General features: G+C 38.4%; 2 protein-coding genes across 6 annotated transcripts in view; one reads left to right on the forward strand and one right to left on the reverse strand.

Annotated features, from left to right (window-relative positions):
- Positions 1-4,123: 4,123 nt before the first annotated feature.
- LOC145720663 (uncharacterized) lies at positions 4,124-7,069 on the reverse strand. 2 transcript variants are annotated; one of them, XM_081815011.1, is made up of 2 exons: positions 6,033-7,069; positions 4,124-5,594 (listed from the first exon to the last, which is right to left on the reverse strand). In XM_081815011.1, exons 1-2 carry the CDS (start codon positions 6,654-6,656, stop codon positions 5,439-5,441), a joined length of 780 nt encoding a protein of 259 aa, XP_081671137.1. In that variant the 5' UTR covers positions 6,657-7,069; the 3' UTR covers positions 4,124-5,438. The 2 variants fall into 2 exon arrangements, with proteins under 2 accessions (XP_081671137.1, XP_081671136.1); XM_081815010.1 differs by having other exon boundaries at positions 4,124-5,597.
- The window catches only part of TDRD3 (tudor domain containing 3), a 157,513-nt gene continuing 140,032 nt past the window's right edge, over positions 5,922-23,402 (forward strand). For all 4 annotated transcript variants that reach the window (XM_081815006.1, XM_081815008.1, XM_081815007.1 and 1 more), the window contains exon 1: positions 5,922-6,074. In XM_081815006.1, coding sequence (XP_081671132.1) covers positions 6,034-6,074 — 41 coding nt within the window. In that variant the 5' untranslated portion in view covers positions 5,922-6,033. The remainder of the gene's footprint in view (positions 6,075-23,402) is intronic.

Raw genomic sequence — 23,402 nt, forward strand, 5'->3', positions numbered from 1 at the left:
CCTTTTTCTTAATGACTTGTAGTAATTCATCATGTTAAAACTTGCTTCTATTCTTACTCCACATCTGACTAATATATCTTAGTCAGTACATAGTGATCTACTTCATTTTTTTGGTAATGTCTACGCACCCATTAGAACTTATTTAAATATTCCCTCATTGATGGACATTCTGGTTACCTTCAGGGTTTTGTTATCACAAATAATACTGGTACCTCATTGTTATTACAAATAATACTGGTACCACAGCCATTAATCTTGCTCATTGAATATTCATGGCTCTCCACCTTCTGGCAACTGGTGATCGACTTCCTGTGTTGTCATATGTCCAGTCCTGGCAGAGCATTAATTTCCTGTGTGAGATTCTCCAGAGCCCTTTTACCCTTTACTGCTTCAATCAGCAATGTTATTGATGGTTAATGCTCTGTCCAGATTCTGGAATGAGGATGACCATTATGATCAGAGACCTTCCTCCCCACCCTCCAAACACCTACACTGGACATAAAACATGAAAGAAAAATGACCATTTTTTCTTCTTCTTTTTTTTTTAAGAGAAATAAACATTATATTAAAGTTAAAAGCCACTAGTGTTTTGTGGTTGTTTATTGTCATGGAATGACCTGGTCTGTCCTGACGGTCACACCCTACTGCTTGTATGCACTAGTTAAGAAACTTAAAATAAAATAAAATAAAATGAGGTTCATCTGGCATGATCTAGAATTGTAGAATTCTAGAAGTTAATCTTTAGAGGTCAGCTATTTCAGTTATTCTTCCTCCTAAAAATTCACCTCCTAAATTATATGTTCTAGAATCATGATTAATGGGTTAACAGCAAATTCCCTTGTCTTTAGTTTGTGAAACCCCACTCCTTTTGTTTATCTATTCATCAATTGATGGACATTTGGATTGTTTCCACTTATTGGCTATAATGAATGATGCTGCTATGAACATCAAATACAAGTTTTTGTGTGGACATTAGTTTCCATTTCTCCTGGATATCTATACCTAGGAATAGAATTGCTGAATCATATGGAAACTCTATATTTAACTTTTTGAGAAACTGCCAAACTGTTTTCCAAAGTGGTTGCACAATTTTACATTCCCACCAACAATGTATGAAGATTTCAAATTCTTCACATCCTCATTAACACTTGTTATCATCCATCTTTTTAACTATAGTCATTCTAGTGTGTGTGAAGCATCTCACTGTGATTTTGATTTGCATTTCTCTACTGACTAATGATGTTGGGCATCTTTTAACCATTTATTGCCCATTTGTATCCCTTCTTTAGAGAAATGTCTGTTTAAATGCTTTGCTCATTTTTGAGTTGTCTTTTCACTATTGAGTCAGTAGAGTTCTATACATATTCTTGCTTCAAACCCTTATTTTCTCCCTTTCTGTAGATTATCTTTTCATTGTCTTGGTGGTGTCCTTTGAAGACAAAAGTTTTAAATTTTGATGAAGTCCACTTTATCTAATTTTTCTTTTTTAGCTCGTACTTTGGATGTCATATCTATTGCCTAACCCAAGGTCATGGAGATTTGATTCTTTTTCTTTTTCTAGAGTTTTATATTTTTAGCTCTTACATTTAAATATATGATTTAATTTGAGTTAATTTTTGTGTATGATGTAAGGAACTTTACTTTTTTGCATGTGGATATCCACTTGTTCCAGGACCATTTATTTTAAAGACTCTTTTCCTGTTCTTAGAACTGGAAAAATTTTTGCTTGTTTCCAAGCTTCTACCACGTTTCCTGATGAGCTCAACAGTTCTTCAGGGGTCCCTGGCATTGGCTCCTCTAAGTCATTCACAGGTTATTTTAGTATTCTCCGGGATGTTAATGACTTAAGATCAAAAGATTTAATGTGCTTTAGAGAGACTAGGTATTCTTATAACCTCACCTTTTATTGTGGTTTTTTTTTTTTTAAAGATTTTATTTATTCATTTGAGACACAGAGATACAGAGAGAGAGAGAGCATGAGCAGTGGGAGAGGCAGAGGGAGAGGAAGAAGCAGACTCCCCGCTGAGTCAGGAGCCCGATGCGATGCGGGGCTTGATCCCAGGATCCTGGGATCATGACCTGAGCCGAAGGCAGACGCTTAACCATCCGAGCCACCCAGGCGCCCCTTTATTGTGGTTCTTATTCCTATTTTTCCATATTCTATCCTTTATCACTCTGAACCACTTCCTTCACTGAAATGATAAGGACAAAACAGAAGTGAATGGATGCTGTCTCTCTCTTCTGTTAACTTACACAATTGACTCCAAATAAATTTACCTTTTCCTTTTTATTCTCTTGTGCCTAGCAAAGCTCTCTTTCTTTTTTAAAAATCTATTTGAGAGAGAGTGAGAGAGAGAGAAGCGCAGGGAGGGGGAGGGGTGGGAGGAAGGGGAGAGGAGGAGGGAGCCTGATGCTGGGCTCAATCCCAGAACCCTGGGCTCCTGACCTGGGCCAAAGACAGACACTTAACCAAATGAGTCACTCAGACACCCTGCCTTGCAAAGCTCTTCTATCATCCTTAGGATTTTCCCCAACTTTAAGCTAATTGTAGACTTCACATTTTCTGTAAAGTGATGATTTATCTTATTAAAAATTAAAATTATTATTATTATTATTTGGTTTAGTCAGCTGCTACCATTTTCCACTGCACTAACTTATCTATACAGACCTTAATTCCAATTAAAAATTTTGGATGTGAAATAGATTAGTATAATCTATACTTTTAACTTTTTGCTTTGAAAAATTTCAAAGTTAGAGAAAAGTTACAATATGACGAGCACCTCCAATTAGATTCACCCATTTTAAACATTTTGCCACATTTACCTTCTCTCCCTCTTTAATACACATACACATACATGTGTGTATATTTGTTTTACATATATATATTATATATCTACCTATATATTTTTTCTGAATCACTTGGAAATAAGTTGTAGACACCACAGCTCCTCAGCCATAAAAGCCATAAAAGCTTTGGCATAAAATTTCCAAGATTAAGTATAATACCACAAAATATCTTTCTGTTTTTTTAAGATCCAAAATTCCACTTTGTTGTTACATCTCTTGAGTCCCTTTAATTTGGAGATTTTTTTTTTTAATTATATTGGCTCAATGAACAGTCCAGGCCAGGTTTCTTATAGAATATGCCACATTCTGGATTTATCTGCCTGTTTCTTCCTGTTTGATTGTTCCAGTATCCTCTATATATCCTTTACGTTTTTGCTTATATCTAGACCAGGGCTGCTGAACCTTGGCACTATTGACATTTTGGGCCAGATAATTATTTGTTGTGAGGAATCTGTCCTGTCCATTGTATAATGTTTAGCAGTACCCGTTAGATGCAGTAACACCACCACCACCCCCTCCGCCCCAGGTTATGACAACTGAAAATGTCTCCAGGCATTGTCAAATGTGTCCACTTGGGTAAGGGGTAGGGTGTGGGATGGGGATCCAGCTCCTGGTTGGGAACTATTGTCTAGAAGCTTGATTAAATTCAGGTTAAACAATTTTGGCAATGATGTTGTGTATTTCTAATTGCACTACATCAGTAAGCACATATCAGATTGTCCCATTAGTGATTCTAGCTTTAGTCATTTAAGGCAGTGATTTTCTTTTTTAAGGTAAAGGTACATTTTTTCTTTGTAATAATTAAGTTATGGCTTGATACCTTGAGATTGTGTGAAGATCCTGTACACCTACCAACTTTCACCAGTGGCTTTTAGCATTCTTTGATGAACTGTGCCTGCATCAGTTGTGAATGATTCGGAAAACGGTGATTTTCTAATTCTATCAGTTGTTCTACATTTATTCTCTGGTATGCCTCTGAAAGAAAAGCTGTCATCCTTTCTCCTTTTATTTATTTCTTTTTAAGATTTTATTTTTAAGTAATCTCTACACTCAATGGGGGGCTTGGATTTACAACCCCAAGATCAAGAGTCACATGCTTTACCAACTGAGCCAGCCAAGGTACCACTTGTTTTTAGTGCCACTCTGAAATGCATTTTACCTATTTTTCTAATTCAATAAATTATTGTCATTGTTTTTGATGGTAATATTGTCCCAAATTTTTCCAGTGGGAATCCTCAACCTATTCTTTAAAAACACTTCTTAAAGTAAGGGGATATAGCGTTTCATGGAGCATTTTATTAAAGTTATTGTAAGTGCTACGCGATGGTAAATTCTTACTACACTGCACCACAAGAACAAACGTGTAAGGGATTCACATTTAGCCAGTGAAGAATTCTGACACTAGGACAGCATATCATTTTCATAGTTAACAACTTACATTAATTGCAAAATGTAAATAATTGGTAAGAGTGGATCCTATTTAACACCAATAAAAATTATTAGCAATTTGAATCATCTATTTACCTTCAGAATTGCAAATCTTTTCCTGACTCCTGGGTAGGATAACTGGTGCCATTAAATTGAAATATACTTGTAGCATGTGTATGGTCTAAACACAGTATACTACTGCAAATTGCAGGGAATAGGATGGAATTATTTCTGATTCTAAGTACTTGGAAATACTTTTCATTAAAATAAGTAATGTGCTTGAAAACATATTTCGATAGCATTAGAAGCATCGCGATTTTACAACTATGCCTTGGAAAGCCCAAACGGAGTTTCCCAGTTAAAAGGAGAAAAATTTGTACTGAGTTCCAATTTGTATTGAGCTCCACCCATGGCAATTATTTCCTTCCTTCTGTAACTGTCAATTTCCTCCCCAATTCCCGGAGCGGCTCTGCCCAGTTCCGCAGTCTCTGCTCCAAGTCTGTGTTTGTGATGATGGTTTCAGATGAGGCAGCGGCGGGTGATGGGGCTTAAGTTCTCGGTTTCTCCCCGTGACTTGACAGTTGGGGCCGGAGCTACATAGAAGCGTCTTTATGCCGAGTAGCCGCAGAGGTGGAAAACCATGGAGGGCGGAGCAAACTTTTAGGGAGTGTCTCCCCGACCAGTGGCCCCTTCCGCCTGCTCCTCCCCGATTGGCTGTCGTCGGTCTCAGCCGTCCAATCGTGCTGGAGCGTCCAACGCGCCGTTCGGCGACGCCGCCGCGCAGGCTCACTCGGGGGACCAGCCCCTGCGCTTCAGCCATCCTGGGGGCCGGAGAAGGACACGGACGCGGAGGCTGTGGAGCCATCCAGGCCCGGTTATGCCGGTGCTACCGTCACAGGACCGCGTTGGGACTTTGGACGGGTCTAGTGGCAGAGGGACAGAGAAAACAAGCACTGACACAACTGCCCAATTTACCCATGTCCCTTAAGTTCAGGTTTTCTTGGGTTCATCATTTTCATTGTGCTCCAACCTCTACAAACTGATTGCCCGTGAGGACTCGAAAAAAATGCGACTTTATTCTTTCCTTTGCGTCGGGGCAGATCGAAAAGCAGAGTGAATGGAGCGAGTCTTTATTAAAAAAAAAAAAAAGTAAACTTTTTTTCCTATGCAGAGTGGCTGGCAACACCTCTTTCGTTGAGTTTCACTGTCCCCAAACTGGAAGCACTGCCTCTCAACCGACCCATCCGTCTCAGCTCTAGCATATCCTGGTCTCTGGTGAAGTGACCGCCTCTCGGCGCTGGAAACGCGGGCGTTACTTTCTGCTGTACAAAAAAAAAAAAAAAGTCTGCGTTAGTTTCCAAGGTGTGCAACTCAGAAAAGTGACCCCAAACAAAAACTAATCAGCCTTCGATGGAGAGCAAAGTCTCGTGGTCCTTGCTCACAAATTGGCCTGCGATTTCCAGACCCCAGCGGGTCTGTGGTGCATCACGGCCTCCGCCAGGCTGTAACCTCCAAGCCCCACGCCAGGCCTGCCCCTGCGGCCGCTCGGAAAACGCGGCGAGCGGAACCCGCACGCGGAAGCGCCGGCCGCACTGAGCATGCCCAGTTGCAGAGCCGACCAGAGGAGTTTTTTTTTTTTTTTTCTTTTCTTTTCTTTCGTTTTTTCTTTCTTTCTTTTTTTTTTTTTTGGTCTCAAGTAGGAGGCCTACCCCCCACCCCCACCCTAGCCCCCCACCACCCCCGGCCTAAGCAGCTACCATGTCTGAGGTCCCCGGCGCGGCGTTGTCCCAGGCGGGTTGGTAAGTGGCTAGTCCCGCCGGCCGCCCGGCCGCGAGCGCGGGCCGGGGCCCCGAGGAGGGTTGGGGTTGAGGGCGGTGGGGTGCGTGTCGGGGTAGGCGGAGGCCGCCGCCCGCCCCCGGCCTCTCCCCGGGCCCTCCGGGCCGGCTCCGCCCCCGGCGCCACGCGGAGCCGGGCGAGTCCCCCAGCTCCCCTCGGGGCGGCCGCGGCAGCGCGGCCTGGGCCCGGGGCGGCGGGCGGCGGGCCGGGGAGAGGCCGGGGGCCGCGAGGAGAGCAGGCAGGGTGGCTGGCGGCCCAGGCCCGAGCAGATCCGCCCGGGAGGATCTGCCACGCTGTCCGCGCCGCTCCGGGGAGAGTTGCTGCGGCGGGACGAGGGGAGGCGAGGGCTGGAGGAACGAGTGTGGCGGAGAGGGGCGAGCGCGGCCGGAGCCCGCGGGCCCGCAGGAAGTTGAGGGCCGACCAGAGCCAAGCCCGTGTACTGCCCGGCCGCCTTTTTCTCCTAGTTTCAGAGCAGTGTGTACCGACCGGTGTGAAGCTGCCCTCCGTGGCACACACACAACTTCTGAAGCTAAGAATGACCTCATTGTCAACTCGTGTGGGTGCTCCGTGGAACTTTTCTTGAAGCGATGGCAGTATTCTCATTTTTAAAGACGTTCCATGTTAAGATTTTAGAACCTGAAAGCAGTAAAAAAAATTATGTGAAATTAAGCAGTTTCTGGAACTGAGGCCATTATGGTTGTTAACATCCAGTTTAACTCAGTAACGCTTTTGCAGGCCTGCATAGACACAGTCTGAAAGGAGGGGTGGGAAGGAGGATAAAAAAGATTTGCCCCAGCTCTCTGAAAGTTCATTATTTTGGTGAAAAGGGGAGAGAGGGAGGCATTACAGGAACAGACACAAAAACGGGAAACAGTGGCAAACTGTGCAGAGGGGCAGGTAAATGTGCTGTGGAATAGGAGGGGAAGGAGAGTTCATTTCCTAGAGAAGTAGGTTTTGAAAGACCGGTGAGGAAAAGGCTTTCTAGACAGCCACTGGAGAGGCGACACCTAAGTAGGAAAGTGCTTATTGGTTTGCAGAACTGACACTAGATCCTGTGGTTCGTGGAAGTAGGAGGGTGTCCAATGAGGATTAAGACCAGAAAGGTTGGGCCAGGTTATGGAGGCTACAAGTGCCTAAAAGATACGGATTTGATTTTGTGAATAAAGTTTTCGATTGGAGTGATGTAACAATACCTATGTTTTGAAGAAGGGGCTTCTGACTGTGCAGGCACTTTCCTTCACAGGTGAGGAGACAGGCACAGAACCGTTAAGTAATTTTCCTGACCTAGCTAGGAAGTGGTGGAGTTGAAAGGTGAGCACAGGGGAGCTGGTTCCAAATCTGGTGCTTTTAACTATTATGCGTTGTTGTTCCCATAGTTTTTGCGTAGAACACCATTAGGGTGACAGGCTACGGAGTTAAAAACTCACCGTACTCAGTTTTTATTTTTGTTCTGGAATCTCTACCTTCAGTTTCTTTACCTCACAAGGATGTTTTGGATAATCTTGGATCACTCTTTTATTTGAGTTTCTCTCCATTCTTCATTAGATTGAGCCTTAGTTCTTCAACCTAGTTACACGATTTCATTTACAAACTTGGTCTTTTACTTCCTTCCAACATGACCCCACCTCCAAAGGCTAGTCTCATTTATTTTGGTTCCAAACACATATTGTTCTTTTTTGGACTACAAGCTCCTTAAGGGTGGGGAACTGCAACTTATTTTTCTGTGTATTTGTAGTGCCAGGGAGCCACTACAGTGTAGGTCCTTAGTAAAGTCTGATACAATTGACCTTGGAATGCCCCTGCCAATCAGAGTTCTATAGCCAGCGTCTCTACCCAAGCTTAGCTAGTGCCTCCCTTTTTTGTTACTTTGTTATAAGTCCCTAGCAATGTTATATTGTAACATTTGTCACTTTATGTTGCAAATGATCTGTTTGACATGTTTCTTCTTCCACCAGACTTTGTTGCTTTTGTATGGCAGTGACTCATAAAGGCAATAGTAATCCGTGGGTCTAATAAGACTTTTTCTGGGAGTTTACATGTAATTCCTAATGGGTCTTGAACAGATTAGATTTGTGCCAGAGAAGAGAGGTAGGATCTCGTAGGTGTTCAGGTAGCCTATATAGATCTTATATTTAAGTAGAGACTTACTATGTTAAAATGCAGAATCTCAAAAGTTGAGGCAGAGAAGAGCACTGGAAGAATTTAGGACCATAGAGTACCACCACAGTGTGGTGGTTATGTTTAAATAATGCACTAAATACTACATTGATCTCTTGTAGTGTTTAGTTATATGTGTGGAATAAACTTCACTATGAGAGGAGATTTGGCTCAGTTTGTCTCAATAACAGATTTACTTAATGCCTTTTTGTTTTTTCTCTTTGGAGATTCCCCTTAAGGGGGAATTGCATATTTCTACTAACCTTTTGAATTTTCAGAATTTTTATAGAAATCTCAACCTTTTGAAACTTCAAAAAATAGAAACATGTTAGAACATAATTAGTTGAGATTGTGTTTTTGAAAAGGTATTTTCCATAGAATTAGTGATGGCACAGCTTAACACCCTTACGTGCAGATGAGGATGCTGAAGCACAGAGGGAATCAAAGATTTGCTCAGTTATGAGTGGCAGATCCAAGAATACTGCCCAAATGTGTGGAATAAAGATTCAAAACTCATTTCCATCAAGCCATGGTGACCACTTCTAATTTAAATTGTTGATCAAAATAACACATTTTAAAATAGAAAATTGGATTAAAGCATTTTGTGGTGTGTAAATTTACTTTCTTCTTTGGGAAAGATAAGGTGCTTGTGCTGAGGAGTTTGGAAACAAAGAAAGCTTTATCTTGCAGTGGCCCACCTAAGTGCTGATTAGAGTTATCTGAAAATGGTTAATTCTGTGTTTTGCAAAGTCTAAGGTATCTGAAAGGTAAGGCACTGTATTGTATGTATGTCTTTGCCATACCTAGCAATTTTGAGTTGAAGATACCATAAGGTAGCATGAGAAATAGTGTTTCCATTTTATTCTGAAGGAACACAGTTTCTTAGAAACTCCAGATTTCTAACATTTCTAACAAGGCTTAACCAGGTTGTGCTCTGGGGTTTTTGTCTTTGTGTTTCTGTTAGAGGGGAAATAGGAGGATGAACACACAAGTCTTCTTACCTGATTCCCCTTGAACTTCACCTTCTCTTTTGTGTTCTATTTGATTACTGGTGCTACCACCATACTGACCATCCTCTGGCCCAAGTGTATACCACCAAACTCCCTTCCCTTTCTTTCACCTTTGAACATCTAAGAAAGACTACAGCTTATAAAAGTCTTTGTTAAAATTTAGCACTAGAGAAGAACAACTGTGAGATAAATAAAATAGGAAGCACAATGGCAGTATGGAGTATAAAGTGAATGCTCTTTTGTCTTGAGGTGCCTGCCCTCTTCCACATGTTGCCAGGAGATAGCTATTTCCAAAGTGGTACTTCAAGAGAATTTGCTGGAATTTCTAACTTTTGACCTATCCACAGATGGAGAGCTTCTTTTCACATGCCATCATGTAGAAGCTTCCTCCCAAACACATTAATGATCAAGACCAAGAAAGTCAGATTTCTGGTTCTGTAGCCCACCCTGCACCTTTCTTATATGGCTTCTGTTTTCTGAGGGACACACCTCTTCCCCAGGAGATTGCTGGTTAATGATCTGTTTTCAGATGGGAAGCAACCTTTACAGCACCATCAACATTACTTTTACGTGCTACACTTTTGGTAACAGTCATATGAAAAGAGTATAAAAGTTTTGCTCCCATCATATTCCAACATAACTTTTAGGCAGAAGTACATTTGCAAAGAATATTGGTAGTTCTTTACAAGTTGTATATTAAGTGAAAGATATTTTATTGTCTAGAATTGTAAAATATTTTATCATTACCACTTTGATATAAACATACTCTTGATACACCGTTTCGGAAAGGATCAGAACCATTAAAGCAATTTTTTTTTTTTTAGCTGAAACAATAATAGATCATGTTGAAGAACACTAGAAGAAACCAGTTGCTTTATGTTTGGTTTTCAGGGGAGCTTATCAGAGACGTCCTATTTTGAAACATTTCCCATTTCTTTAATGAGCACTTTTAACTATCTCTTTGGTTTACATTGTTTGTGAAATTATAGTTCAACAGTAATAAGCCTTGTTGACCTTCTCTCTTAAAATATGTTACATATTGCCTGGCGGCTTCTACTGATACTATAAACTGCTAAAAATGCCTGGATATTCTGTTAAACTGTGCAAGTTTTAAGGTTTCAAGGTGCTGTTTGCAGTGACTTTTTTTGGTGAATAACCTATAAATCTAGTTTCAACTGCCTGTAGACTTGACTGCCTCAAGCATAAAGGGGGCATAAAAAGAAACTTGCTACCTCAGCAAGTTGAAAATAATTTTCTCCTCTCACACAGCAGCATTTGCTAAATCAAGTAAAAATTACATAGTAACATTTCAAGAACCATAAAAATATAACTACATCAACTTTTTCAGCTTATGTTTTCTCCTTTTGACAAAAGAAGGATATTGGCAGTTTGACTTACCATGTTGCAGTTAAGTCCCATCTCTCCAGAAATTCTGACTTTTTGTAAGGTGTAGGATCTGGAAGTAGCTGAAGAAGACTTTACCTCTAGATGATTTTTAGAAGAAGTAGACTACACTCCCAGCAATGCAAAACAATTTATGTAAAAATTGAAAAACTTTTGTTTTCATAGAATGAGAACAAAAAAAAGCAGAGAAGAGGGGCCAAAAAATGTGTGGTGATAATGTAAAATATTAACAGGGGTGTCAAATCAAAGATACTGAGAGCAGAAAAGAAGCACCCTGGTGATAGAAAGGGGAAAGAACCACATCATGCTCCAGGGCTGGATAAATCCTACGTGTGCCTTAGTACTGTCACCCTGACAGGTTTCACACCCTTACTCTGTGGGTGTGAGTCTGTGTGCATGTGTGAATGCTTCTTACACTTATTACAGCTTTACAGCCTTTATAGTGGAGACAAATAGCTACCCTTATCTTAGGATAGTGCTGCTGAAGTTATAGTACCTTTACAACAGTAAGTCTCTGCAATAATGCAGAGAAATATGTAACCCTATATAGTAATGTGTGTACTGAAATACACGCAGTAAATGTTATGCCTCTTATACACAAGGAACTGTTAGTTTTTGTGATGATATACAAGTCAGTCAGAATTTACACATGCTATACAGTGGCATTTTACTTGGGAAGTCTGGAAGGCTTTCCAGAACTAATGGTGTGTAAGCAGAGTGTGTTGTATATGCCATCTCATATGGTGTCTAGTCTTTGTCTAGGGAGAAAACAAGGCAGATTCATTGATGCATTCATTCAACAAATAATTATTAAACATCTTGCTGTAGCAGACACTTTCTTTAGTACAATCAGATGTAGTCTTATGGGGAGAAAGCCATTAACTATATATTCAAACATTGCATCTGTAAAATATACCAGAGATGAAAAGGGACATAGTTCTAGAAGAGCTTATAAAAGGGAAATTTGGTGTCTTTGTGGTGGTCATAGAATGTGTCCCTGAGATCTGGAGGATGAGTGGGAATTAAATAGGTTAAGTAAGGTTAAAGAAGCATATGCAAAGTTCATAAGGCAGTAGGGAGCATGGTGAGTACAAAGGTCTGAAGGACTGGGAAGAATGGAGGACAAGATAGGGACAGTATAGGGAGATGGGACTGCGGGAGATGGCCCAAGCCTTTTATTCTGGAGGCAACAGAAATCAGTTGGAAAGTTTTATCAGGGGTTGGGAGGCTTGAAGTAGCGCTGACATTGTAGTTAAATTTTGAGAAATGCTTGCATTGAAGAAAATGGCTCAGAGCTTGGCATGAGTAGATGGATGGATAGAGTGGTGGTGATGATTGAGATGGAGAGCAGAGATTGATTTGATTGATATTTAGGAAGTAAAATGGACAGAACTTTTAGATGGATTGTATATGGGAAAGAGAGAGAAGGAGGTGTCAAGGGGTTGATTTCTAGGTTTCTGGCTTTTATACCTGAATTGTTTACAGTATGTTTAGATAGGGAATATTAGAAAAGGAACACACTTTTGAAGGGTGGATCATGAATTGAAGTTGGACATTATTGGAGTGTGAGGTGCCTTTGAGTCATCTAAAAGAAGATGCCAGTTAGACATTAGGAAATACTAATCTTGCACTAGGAAGAAGACTGGATTAGAGAGATAAATTTGGAGTCATTCAAGTATAGCTGATGACTGAAGCAGTGCATAGATGAGATCATCTAAGGCTGCACTGTCCAGTATGGTAGACATTAGCCACATGTGGCTACTGAATACTTGATATACGTCTAACTCAAATTCACATGTGCTGTAAATGTCTAATACAGACTGGGTTTGGAAGACTTAGTACAAAAAAGGATATAAATATCTCTCATTCATTTTTAATATTGTTTACGTATTGAAATAATGCTATGAGTATATTGTGTTAAAATATATTTTTAAATTAATTTCACATATTTCTTTTTACTATTATGTATGTGGCTTGCACTATATTTTTATTAGATAGCACTGATCTATGATCTAAAAAATCAAGCCTAAAGTGAGAAGAGGCTAGGTTCAAGCACTGAGGAATTTCAGCATTTTAAAGGAGAATTAGCCTTTTAGGAGCTGCCAGAGAGAGGGAAAAGCATTGGAATATGAAATCATTAACTTTTCTGAAAAGAGAAAATGGACATATCTTTAAGAGTTCTGTGGGGGCGCCTGGGTGGCTCAGTTGTTAAGCGTCTGCCTTCGGCTCAGGTCATGATCCCGGGGTCCTGGGATTGAGCCCCGCATCGGGCTCCCTGCTCCGCGGGAAGCCTGCTTCTCCCTCTCTCACTTCCCCTGCTTGTGTTCCCTCTCACTGTGTCTCTCTCTGTCAAATAAATAAATAAATAAATAAATAAATAAAAGTTCTGTGACAAGATTATTTACCTAGGTCAGTATTGGATTACTGACTTGCTGATATTAGAGATTCAGATCAGTTTTTAAAACATTTTTTATAAATTTAGGTATCTGAAGGTCCCTTTTTTTTAAATTCCACCTCCATCCCCTCAAAACTCCTTTAAATATAAAATGCAAATGGGAGCGTCTGGGTGGCTCACTTGGTTAAGTGTCTGTCTTCCGCTCAGGTCATGATCCCAGCGTCCTGCATTGGGCTCCCTGCTCGGGGAGGAGCCTGCTTCTCTCACTGCCCCTCCCCCTGCTCATGCTTTCTCTCTCTCTCTTTCTCTCAAATAAATAAATAAATAAAATCTTTAAAAATAAAATGCAAATAAAATTCAGCTGCAGCTTTTCAGGAGACAGTCTGTCATGGATATTAAGTGAAAACGTTAAGAAAAAAAACATTTTTATTTTACTAAATTCCTAAGCAAGACCTTGAGAAGTTTGAAAATTAATAAAGGTAGATTTTTAAAAATATATAATCTGAAACATTAAACATAAATGTTGATGGGAACACTTGCTAAATAAATTAAGCCAACATTTTATAATGGCTTCTGGAATTAATTCAGTTTAAGTTTTGTTTTGAAAGAGAAAGAGGGATGTATGCAAGTTTAAGTGTCTAGAAAGTTGATAGATGATCATGATAAAGTGAATGAAATAATTTTTCCTTTTGCCATAAATATATTCTGATATTATTAGATCCAAAGAAGTAAGTGACTGTTTCTTTTGCCATAAATATATTCTAATATTATTAGATCCAGTTTTTCTATTTAGTCAGAATAGTTTGATTGATGTTTTGTAAGATCCTGTAGGACAAGGATCAAGTTTTCTCATGTTTCTATAGCATTCCTAGCAGTTAGCAGGGTGTGAAGTCCACAGTAGACACAGAAATGCTTGTGGAATGAATGTTAGTACCATTGTAATTAGTCTCAGGATGTTTCATCATATTGTTTTTCTATTCTCAAGGAACATGAAACTTATTCAAGCTTTGTATAGAGTAGAAAATTGTTACTTGTGAAATGAATGTGAAATTTTAAAAATCAATTTTATGAAAAAAATGTAATTTTTACAGAAATGCAGGGAGTAACCTGTTAAAGCTTTCTCTATTTATTGATACTTACTTCTGCCTGAACACAAACATACACTTACAGATATGTTGATAACATTTCTTTGCATGGGACAACCAACTGTTTCTGTATGGCTTTGAGATGTTCTCTCTCAAAACAATGTTTATAGAAATTATTTTCAGAAGTTTGTTTTTAGTATAAGTTTGTCCTAGGTCCTAATTATTTTTTTACTCATTTGATATTTTATGAGATGCTACAAATACTTACTTTTCTTTTGGTATTTCAGAATTGCTTGTTATCTTGGGGTCCCTGGTTAGAAAGGCATTAGGATGATGAGGTTGTAATTCATTCTGCGGCCTTTGATGAGGCAAAGCAGTAGGCACTTGGACACCTTCCAGTTTAGTAAGCTGGCAGAGGGTTCCAGTCCACTGGGTTTTAATATGAGGACCCTGCCAAGCACAGGTTGTTCTTTTGTTGACTTTCAATTATGAACACCAAAAAAGACCATGTGTATGTTGCTAGTTAGGTTACAAAACATGTAAAATAGGTTTCTTCTCAGTGGCCTTCCTCAGTTTACCATACTCAGAATGGCAGATACTATTGACCCTTTCTCCCGGAGGAGAGAGGGAATGCAGCAGCCTCTGTTCCTGGGGGTTTGCCATGATCTTTTATGCAGGCTGCCTGCTGAGTCTCTTGGTTTGTTTCACTCTAAATTGTGATGTTACATAACAGTGAGATTTTTTCCAGGATTGTGTTGATTTACTTCTTTCCTTAGTTGTGCTTCTTGGGGAGGGGTGGTACAGGGTTAAAACCCGGGCTCTATCAGACACTTCTTTGGACATTTTGAAGTTTTACAGGATCAGGATATACTTTTTCTTTATTTTGATTGCTGCTGATACATTTTTTGACTGCTTTTTCTGGTTGTGGTTATTTGCTTTGTTTTTACTTTTTTTCTTTAATTACACATTTATTAGAACTCTTTATAAGCATATGTTAATTAGGTGTTTCTTTGATAATTAACCATTGGTAAAATGAATGTATTTTATATACATACATTAAAAATATGATTGCTCTATCAATACCATGAAATTTCATTGCCCATTTTTGTATCTCTGTTTACATCATTGCTGGTGCAAAGTAACCACCCAAAATAACTTTTAACTTTGTTGGTAAACACATCTAGCTGTTCTTTGCTACACAGAGACACCTGCCATTGTACTCATTAAATTTTGATTTGACATCATGAAAAAGATAGTGCAGTGTAGTGGTGTAGATGTTAATGGGTACAGAGTAATAATATTTAAATGATACATGACAAATCATAGTGTGCATTCTGGAGTCTGATTATCTTGAAGGGGCAATAGGGCCTTGAAGTTTTTACCAGTTTATACTTATGTGAATAAGCATTTATATTGATGTTATTTTAATTAAAACACAAAACTGGCCTGAGGTATACCCTTCTAATATTTACAGAACTGCTCTATATTAGATAGGTTGAAATCTAGGCTGATGTACAAAGACCCCATATTACAAAGGTCTAAAAATCATAGCTTTTTTTTTTTCCTCATCACAAAACAACACACAGTGATGGGGAATCTGCTTTGTGCTGTCATTTAGGGACCCAGGTCCCTTCCATCTTACTGTTTTGTTGTCCCCTAACACCTGCTACTCCAAGTATGGTCCTAAGATCAGCATCATTAGCATTACCTGGTAGCTTGTTAGCAATGTAGAATCTCTCTACCACAGTGCTACTAAATCAGCATCTGTGTTTTAACAGGATTTTCCTAGTGACTTTTTTGTACATTAAAGTTGAAGAAGCACCACTTAGGGTATGGTCATTGTTTCCGTGTATATAGTAGTCACTGCCACATGAGAGTTTTAGGTCGCAGGAAGGGAAAGGGCAGCTGAGAGCCATAGAGTCAGTTCCCTGATGGGAATGGTGGGACACGTCACTTCCTTGGTTTCCAAGAACTTAGTCTCACCTACCTGAAAGGGATTCTGGGAAATGTGGTCTAGCTCAGTGATTCTCAAGCTGTTGCCAGTTTTTAAAATTTCCAGTTTTTCACACATCAGTACTTTTGTAAAGTATAAAATCTTGGAGCAGTGTCAAATTGCTCTAAGAGATTCTAAATGCTCACTTCAGTTTCTGTACTTATTCCATCATGAAGCAGTAACAAAGAGTTTGAAGACTGGTGTGGATCCATGGACCACACCTGAAGTAGTTCTCTTCTACCTGAACACATTTTGAATTTTTCACTTACTGATACTATTCAAATTATGGTATAGTTGCATGAATTTGGTGTGAATGAATGAGGCATTGTTTTTTTGGATTTTATACTTTTGATTTAATTTACTTGTTAATATTCTACTTAAATTTTTTTAAATTATTTTTAGTGATAATCTTGTTTGTAAAGGACTTCTTAGCTTGCAAAGCCCTCTTTCCCTAATTAAATGTCACTCTATAATAATAAGTAGTAAGTATGTATGTATTACATTTGCTTATAAAAGGGGATTGCAAGCCTTTTTGGTTTAATCATGTGGTTGATATCTAGTATGACACATTAAAGAATGGTCATGTTTGTTATGAGGTAATACCTTTCCACTGCATTTTGTAACTTTCTTATACTTTTAGTTATGAATTAATACGAACTAATATTAGTTTACAATTGGTGTTATGAGACTTATCTGTGCCGTTGTCATATTGGCTAACATTGCTTGACATGGTTTGAATCACTCCTGCCTAAACATGTTTTCATGGAAAATAAAATTGAATTGGACTGTTGGTGGTCTTTTAAAATGTTTCACCTTACCACAGTAACTTTCATGTGTAAATTGAATTGTTTATCATTACTGGTAATGCTCTACTGCCTTAAGCAAAAGTATATTTAAAAAATGTCTGATTATAGATTTCTGTGTATCTAAGACATGTACTTTCAAAGTGGAAAAATAGGCTGTTTGACTGAATGTTTTTGTTATATTCAGCTTGCTTGTTGCTGTTATGGCTTGCCTCGTGTTGCCCCACAGCACCAGTTTTTTTTTTTCTTTTTTGCCTACGTACCCAGTGTACAGGAACTAAGAAGTCAGCAGGAAGTCAGCATTGTGGAAGAGGAACAGGCTTGTGAGCTGAATTGATTTGTGTTTGGAACTGAGATTAGTAAATTACATGACTTTGAGTAGTTAATTTATATTAGAATTACTAGTTAATTAGAATTAATTGATTAGAATTATATCAGAAAATTGAGTTACCATAAGAGATTACCGAGAAAAAGAAAATAGTTATGAAAACACCACATGTATCCTTTATTTTCAGTTAAATTTATACCTCCTTATTTATTTATTTATTTATTTTAATTTTAAGGTTTAACTGAAATATAGTTGACCACACAAATATACCTGCCTCTTGAGAAGCAATGTGGTTTGTGGTTAAAAGCATGGACTCTGAAGTCCAACTCTCTTGAGCCAGGGTCAGTCCTGGTTCTGCCACTGATTAACTATAACCTTGAGTACATTAATTAACTGCTTGCTGCCTCAGTTTGCTCCTCTGTTAAGTGGTGCCAATTGTGGGACCTAACCCATAGTATACTTAAGAGGATTAATGAGTTGATACACTCAAAGTGTTCGGAACGCTGCTTGTCGTATGCTGAGCGCCCAGTAAATATTTGCATTTTTTTTATTGCATGTTAAGCCTGGACTCTTATAACTTACTGCTGCCAATAAATAAATTCATGTAACTTGCACATATATGCATTTCTGATATTGTGTTATTTTTGAAAAAAGTCCTTTATTTTAAAATATCTTATATAGTCTCTTAAAGGATTATCTTGATAAAGACAAAATCCTTATATCTTATGGGTTTTGAATCTCATTATAAAGTATGTCTTACCATTTGGTAATCTTGTGTTTGTGCCTCAAATTAAAGATAAGTGATACAGATAGATAGGATATTTCATATAATATTATTTCACTTGTACAGGAAGAATGAAAAGACATTTGAGAGGGAAAACTATCGATATTCAGTCTCTTATTTTGGATGTGAATTTAGTAAGTCTCAGAAGCTGAAGGCAGGTAATTTAATATTCTTGCTGAAATGTTGCATTGTGGGTGCCTGGGTGGCTCAGTCGTTAAGCGTCTGCCTTCGGCTCAGGTCATGATCCCGGGGTCCTGGGATTGAGCCCTGCATCGGGCTCCCTGCTTGGTGGGAAGCCTGCTTCTCCCTCTCCCACTCCCCCTGCCTGTGTTCCCTCTCTCGCTGTGTCTCTCTCTCTGTCAAATAAATAAATAAATAAAATCTTTAAAAAAAAAAATGTTGCATTGTTACTAAGTATTTGCCTTTTAGTTTTATAAATAAGGATTTCATTTAAGGAGTGATGAGATGTCCTCCTTAAAAATTAAATGTTTGGAGCCAGTTATGTAATAGTAAATTCACAGAACAATATAATTTTTTAAAGATTAAATACATTTTTTAAGAGATACATCTCTTGAGTCTAGCTTTTAAAGAAAAAGGATTATATAGCTTTATCCTAAGTAAGGAGTTGGCAAGCTATGGCCCAGTTTGACCTCATGCTTACTTTTGTTAATAAAGTTTTATTCATACACAGCTAGACCATGCATCTGTGGCATGGACAGAGTTGAATAGTTGTGACAGAGATCCTATGGCCTTCAAAAAACCTACAATTTTTACTCTCTGCCCATTTATAGAAAAAGTTTATTGGCCTCTGTCTTAAGTAATTAATGAAGTAGATTTATTAGTTCATTATTACTTAGAAGACGTTGGAATAAGTAGTACATGCTACTTTTCCAGTATTTGTCAAAAATAACTTTCCAGAACAACCACAGCCTTTGTTCATATCCTTATTTGTAATGACCGGTATGAATGGTGCTGCCTCAGATTAGTAAATCCTAACTATTTGATAGGAATGTGCCACTCCTTGCAGTGGGGCTTTCTATCAAATACAGAATTGTCAGGTGTTTTTGAAATGGTCTACTGATTTTAATAGAACTTTTCCATTATGTCCTAGGGCAGATAGAAATCCTTCATTGCTTTCAATTGAGAATTTCTATCACACCTGGACAACTTTTGGATTTTATAGAAAATCTAGACTACAGATAGTTTTTATCAAATCAGTACTGCTTAATGGGAGGACACAGTGGATGTGAGGTTGAAAAACCTGTTAAAACATATCAATCCTGAGTAAAATATAGAAGTTTGTCTTTAAATAACAAAACCTATTTGGTAGCCAATCATACTTAAATTAACCTAATTTATTTGTAATAAGTTGGTTTTTTTATTGATTTATTTTTAAAGATTTTATTTAGGAGAGAGAGAGAGCACAAGCAGGGGGAGTGGCAGGTAGAGGGAGAGGGAGAAACAGGCTCCCCTCGGAACAGGGAGCCCAATGCAGGGCTTGATCCCAGGACCCTGGGATCATGACCTGAGCTGAAGGCAGATGCTTAACTGACTGAGCCACCCAGGCACCCCAATAATAAGCTGTTTTAGATGAGAAATTGAATTCATGAAAAAGATTTCATGCCTTGATTTGACAAAAACTGTAGATGAAGTTTTTTAACAGTGTCCAGGAGACTAGGCACAAAGGGTCTAATAAAACCCAGTTTTTCAATATCCAGTCTTATACTCATTCATATTTTTCCTTTTTGGATATGGGTCTTCAAACTTGTAGAGTTGCCAGTCCCACCATATAGAGATTCATATTCACTGGGATTCTATTTCACAGTTTCCATTTTTGACATTATTCTCATTATAGAATGTTTCATAAGAACTTTTACTTTTCAGCTAACCACTGTGGTATACTGAGATATAACTAATATAGTGATAACAAGCAAGCATGCCATTTAACAAATGTAACCAATAATAGGCAAATGCCATTACTGAGAAAACAAGGCCCTGAATTTTAGCTAAATTAAATAGATCACTACAATCTTGACAGCTCATCCACACACTTAAAGAATATAATAGTTTTGAAGAGTGTATTAGTTTTTCTGTAAAAATCATGATTAATTTTATGTATCAAATTGTAAGATATATGCAAATTGAATCACTCTTCTCTCAAATGGCTGAACTGTATGGATGACTTGATGGATTCCCCAAGTACCAACCTGGTCCAGAGATCCACTGAGAGTTTTAAATCAGGGCCATGAAAAGATCAGATTTGCTGAGTTTACAAAGATCACTCTGGCTTCTATTTCAAGGATGGGTTGAGAAATCAATATTCAGGCAGGGACAACTTAAAGAAAAACGTTCTTTAGAGATAAACTTCATCAGTGAATTTTTTCTTAAGGGAAATTGAAGAAATGGAGAATTCTGATTTGCTCTCAGTGCCCTTGACTTGTTTCTTTCCTCCCCCACAATTTAAAAATAAAATCAGTTAATACTATTTATTCCATTAGTGTTAGTGCTGGTGGTTTTTTGATGTTTTTTGCTTAAGAGTTCATAAGTTTATTGGATGCCTCAAAATTAAAATACCTTCTGAAAATTTATTTTTATTTATATTTGCATTTATATTAATAAAAATACTTTAAAAAATAATGTATTTTGAAGTGCAAAGATTTTTTTTTTTAAGATTTTATTTATTTATTTGACAGAGAGAGACATAGTGAGAGCAGAAACACAAGCACGGGGAGTAGGAGAGGGAGAAGCAGGCTTCCCGCGGAGCAGGGAGCCCGATGTGGGACTCAATCCCAGGATCCTGGGATCATGACCTGAGCCGAAGGCCAACGCTTAATGACTGAGCCACCCAGACGCCCTGAAGTGTAAAGATTTTTAAGGGAAGAAAAGGAAGACCTTATAATGGAGTTCTTAGATCTAGATTTCTGAAGAGGAGCAGGAATGTTATTTTTTTTAACTAATAAAATTTTAAGAACATGTTGATGAAAAAGCAGTGATTACTGCCAGATGGGAATATTTGCACTCACCTTTCTCATGACTGATAGGATCAACTACTGCTTGATTCCCTTCTTATTTCCGTGCTATTTCCAAGGCAGTGTGTGAATGAAGTTGTATTTAAAACATTCATTTAATACGTAGATATTTATTAAGACATTTTTCTCCAGTTTCCTTTTTAAGAAAATATTTTATAAATGCCTTTTCTGGTATTTTTCCTTCTTTTGAAAGTTCCTGCTTTAATGTTGAGCACATGTATGATTCTATCACATACGTAGCACATACACAGAATTCTGTTACCAGTCTTTGTGTTATTTTCTACTTTTTCACCTGTGCCTACTGTTGCCATTGCTGTTTGCTGCAGTCTGAACTTGTGCTTCTTCCACACTACTGAAATGCTTTTGCTGAAGTTATCAATAACCTGTTGGTGAGGTACATTTCAGGCTTTTCCTTACTGACCTCTTTGCTGCATTGGAGGATATTAGTCAATGGTACATTCATCTCACCAGTCACCAAAGAGTCAGTTTGCCTCTTACCATTCTCTTATATTTAAATTAAGAGTCAGTCCTGTCAGTTTTACCTTCTGAATATTTTCCTACTTCAGGCCTTAATTCTTGGGAGGACATTAGAAGCCTCCTGATTGGTCTTCTTCCTCTCCCAAATTGGCAGGACTGGGTATTAAGGAAGGCACGTATTGATTGGAGCACTGGGTGTTATATGCAAACAATGAATCATGGAACACTACATCAAAAACTAATGATGTAATGTATGGTGATTAACATAACATAATAAAATAAAAAAATGCAAAAAAAAAAAAAAAGAATAAGTTACCTAAAATGATTGTTTAACCTTTAGATTTCTTGTCACCTACAGGATGAAGTCTGTCTTCCTTACAAAGATTTGTGTGTGCTTTTGTTTGTCTCTGGCTTCATTTCTTGCTCCTTCCTTCTATAGTTGCCGCTCCAACCACATCAGCCTGCTTATTGATCTCTCATGTATGCGGTATATTGGGTATGATTATTGTGTCATTTCTTATCTTGCTCTTTCTGTCTGTAATGCTTTCCTCCATTTAAGTTAGTTGATTCTTGCCTTTTATATTATCTTATTTTAAGATTTTATTTATTTTAGAGAGAGAGAGCTTGCAAGTGGGGGGAGGAGTGGAGAAAGAGGGAGAGGGACAGAAGCAGACTCCCTGCTGAGTGGTGAGACCCACACTAATGCCTACGCCGAGTGTCTCAATCCCAAGACCCAGACAGAGATCATAACCTGAGCTGAAATTAAGAGTCAGTCTCTTAACCGACTGAGCCACCCGGGTGCCCTGCCTTTTATTTTAAAACATAGCCATCATCTTTTATAGGAAGTCTTCTCTAACAGGAAGCAGATATCCTTTCTTTGAGTTCCTGTAGTATTTTATCTCTAACTTATTGTGCTGTAATTATTCATATGTCTCTGAAAGTCAGCTAAGCTTCACTGGAACTAAATTTATTTGAAGTCAGTGACTATGTTCTTTTTTTATCTTTTAATTCCTAGGACTAGGAGCTCAAATGTTTACTGAATAAAGAAAGTGATGGGACTTTTCTTTTTTAATTGCATTGTAATTAACATACCTTAAAATGTGTAGGTCTTAAGTGTTTAGTGCAGTAGGTTTTGATAGTTGTGTGCACTTAATGGAACCACCATTCCCAACAAAATACAAAACATTTCTGTCACCCAAGAAAGTTTTCTCATGCTTTGTCCCTTCCACTGGCCTATTCCCTCCAAGTCATCTTTTTCTGACATTTGTCATCATGAATTAATTTTCTTGTACTTGGACATCATAAAAATGGAATTATTTTTGTCTGACTTCTTAGAAGCTTGACATGTTTTTGAGATTCATTCATGTTCTTGCCTGTATCAGTAGTTCATTCTTTTTTTATTGTTGAGTGGTATTACATGTTAACTGTGCCATAATTTGTTTAGTCATTTTCCTGTTGATAGCCATTTAGGGTTGTTTTTTTGTCTGGTTATTAGGAATAAGACTGTGAACATCTTAGACAAGTATTTTTGTGGGCCTATGTTTTCATTTCTCTTGAATAAATATCAAGGAGTGGAATTGGTGGATTACAGGGCAGATTTATGTTTATCTTTATCAGAAATAGCCACTTTAGGGGCGCCTGGGTGGCTCAGTTGGTTAAGCGACTGCCTTCGGCTCAGGTCATGATCCTGGAGTCCCGGGATCGAGTCCCGCATCGGGCTCCCTGCTCGGCAGGGAGTCTGCTTCTCCCTCTGACCCTCCTCCCTCTCATGCTCTCTGTCTCTCATTCTCTCTGTCTCAAATAAATAAATAAAATCTTTAAAAAAA

Source organism: Leptonychotes weddellii, chromosome 3 (genome assembly GCF_054177405.1).
Source record: "Leptonychotes weddellii isolate Sample4059 chromosome 3, ASM5417740v2, whole genome shotgun sequence".
In the NCBI taxonomy this organism is placed as follows: Eukaryota; Metazoa; Chordata; class Mammalia; order Carnivora; family Phocidae; genus Leptonychotes; species Leptonychotes weddellii.

Excerpts from the sequence above, each read along its gene's own strand:
- LOC145720663 (XM_081815010.1), bottom strand. The coding sequence starts at position 6,656 with ATGAGGTCATTCTTAGCTTCAGAAGTTGTGTGTGTGCCACGGAGGGCA. Across the intron at positions 5,598-6,032 it reads CGCCGGGGACCTCAGACATG|CAGAAAGTAACGCCCGCGTT; the intron begins GTAGCTGCTTAG and ends TTTTTTGTACAG.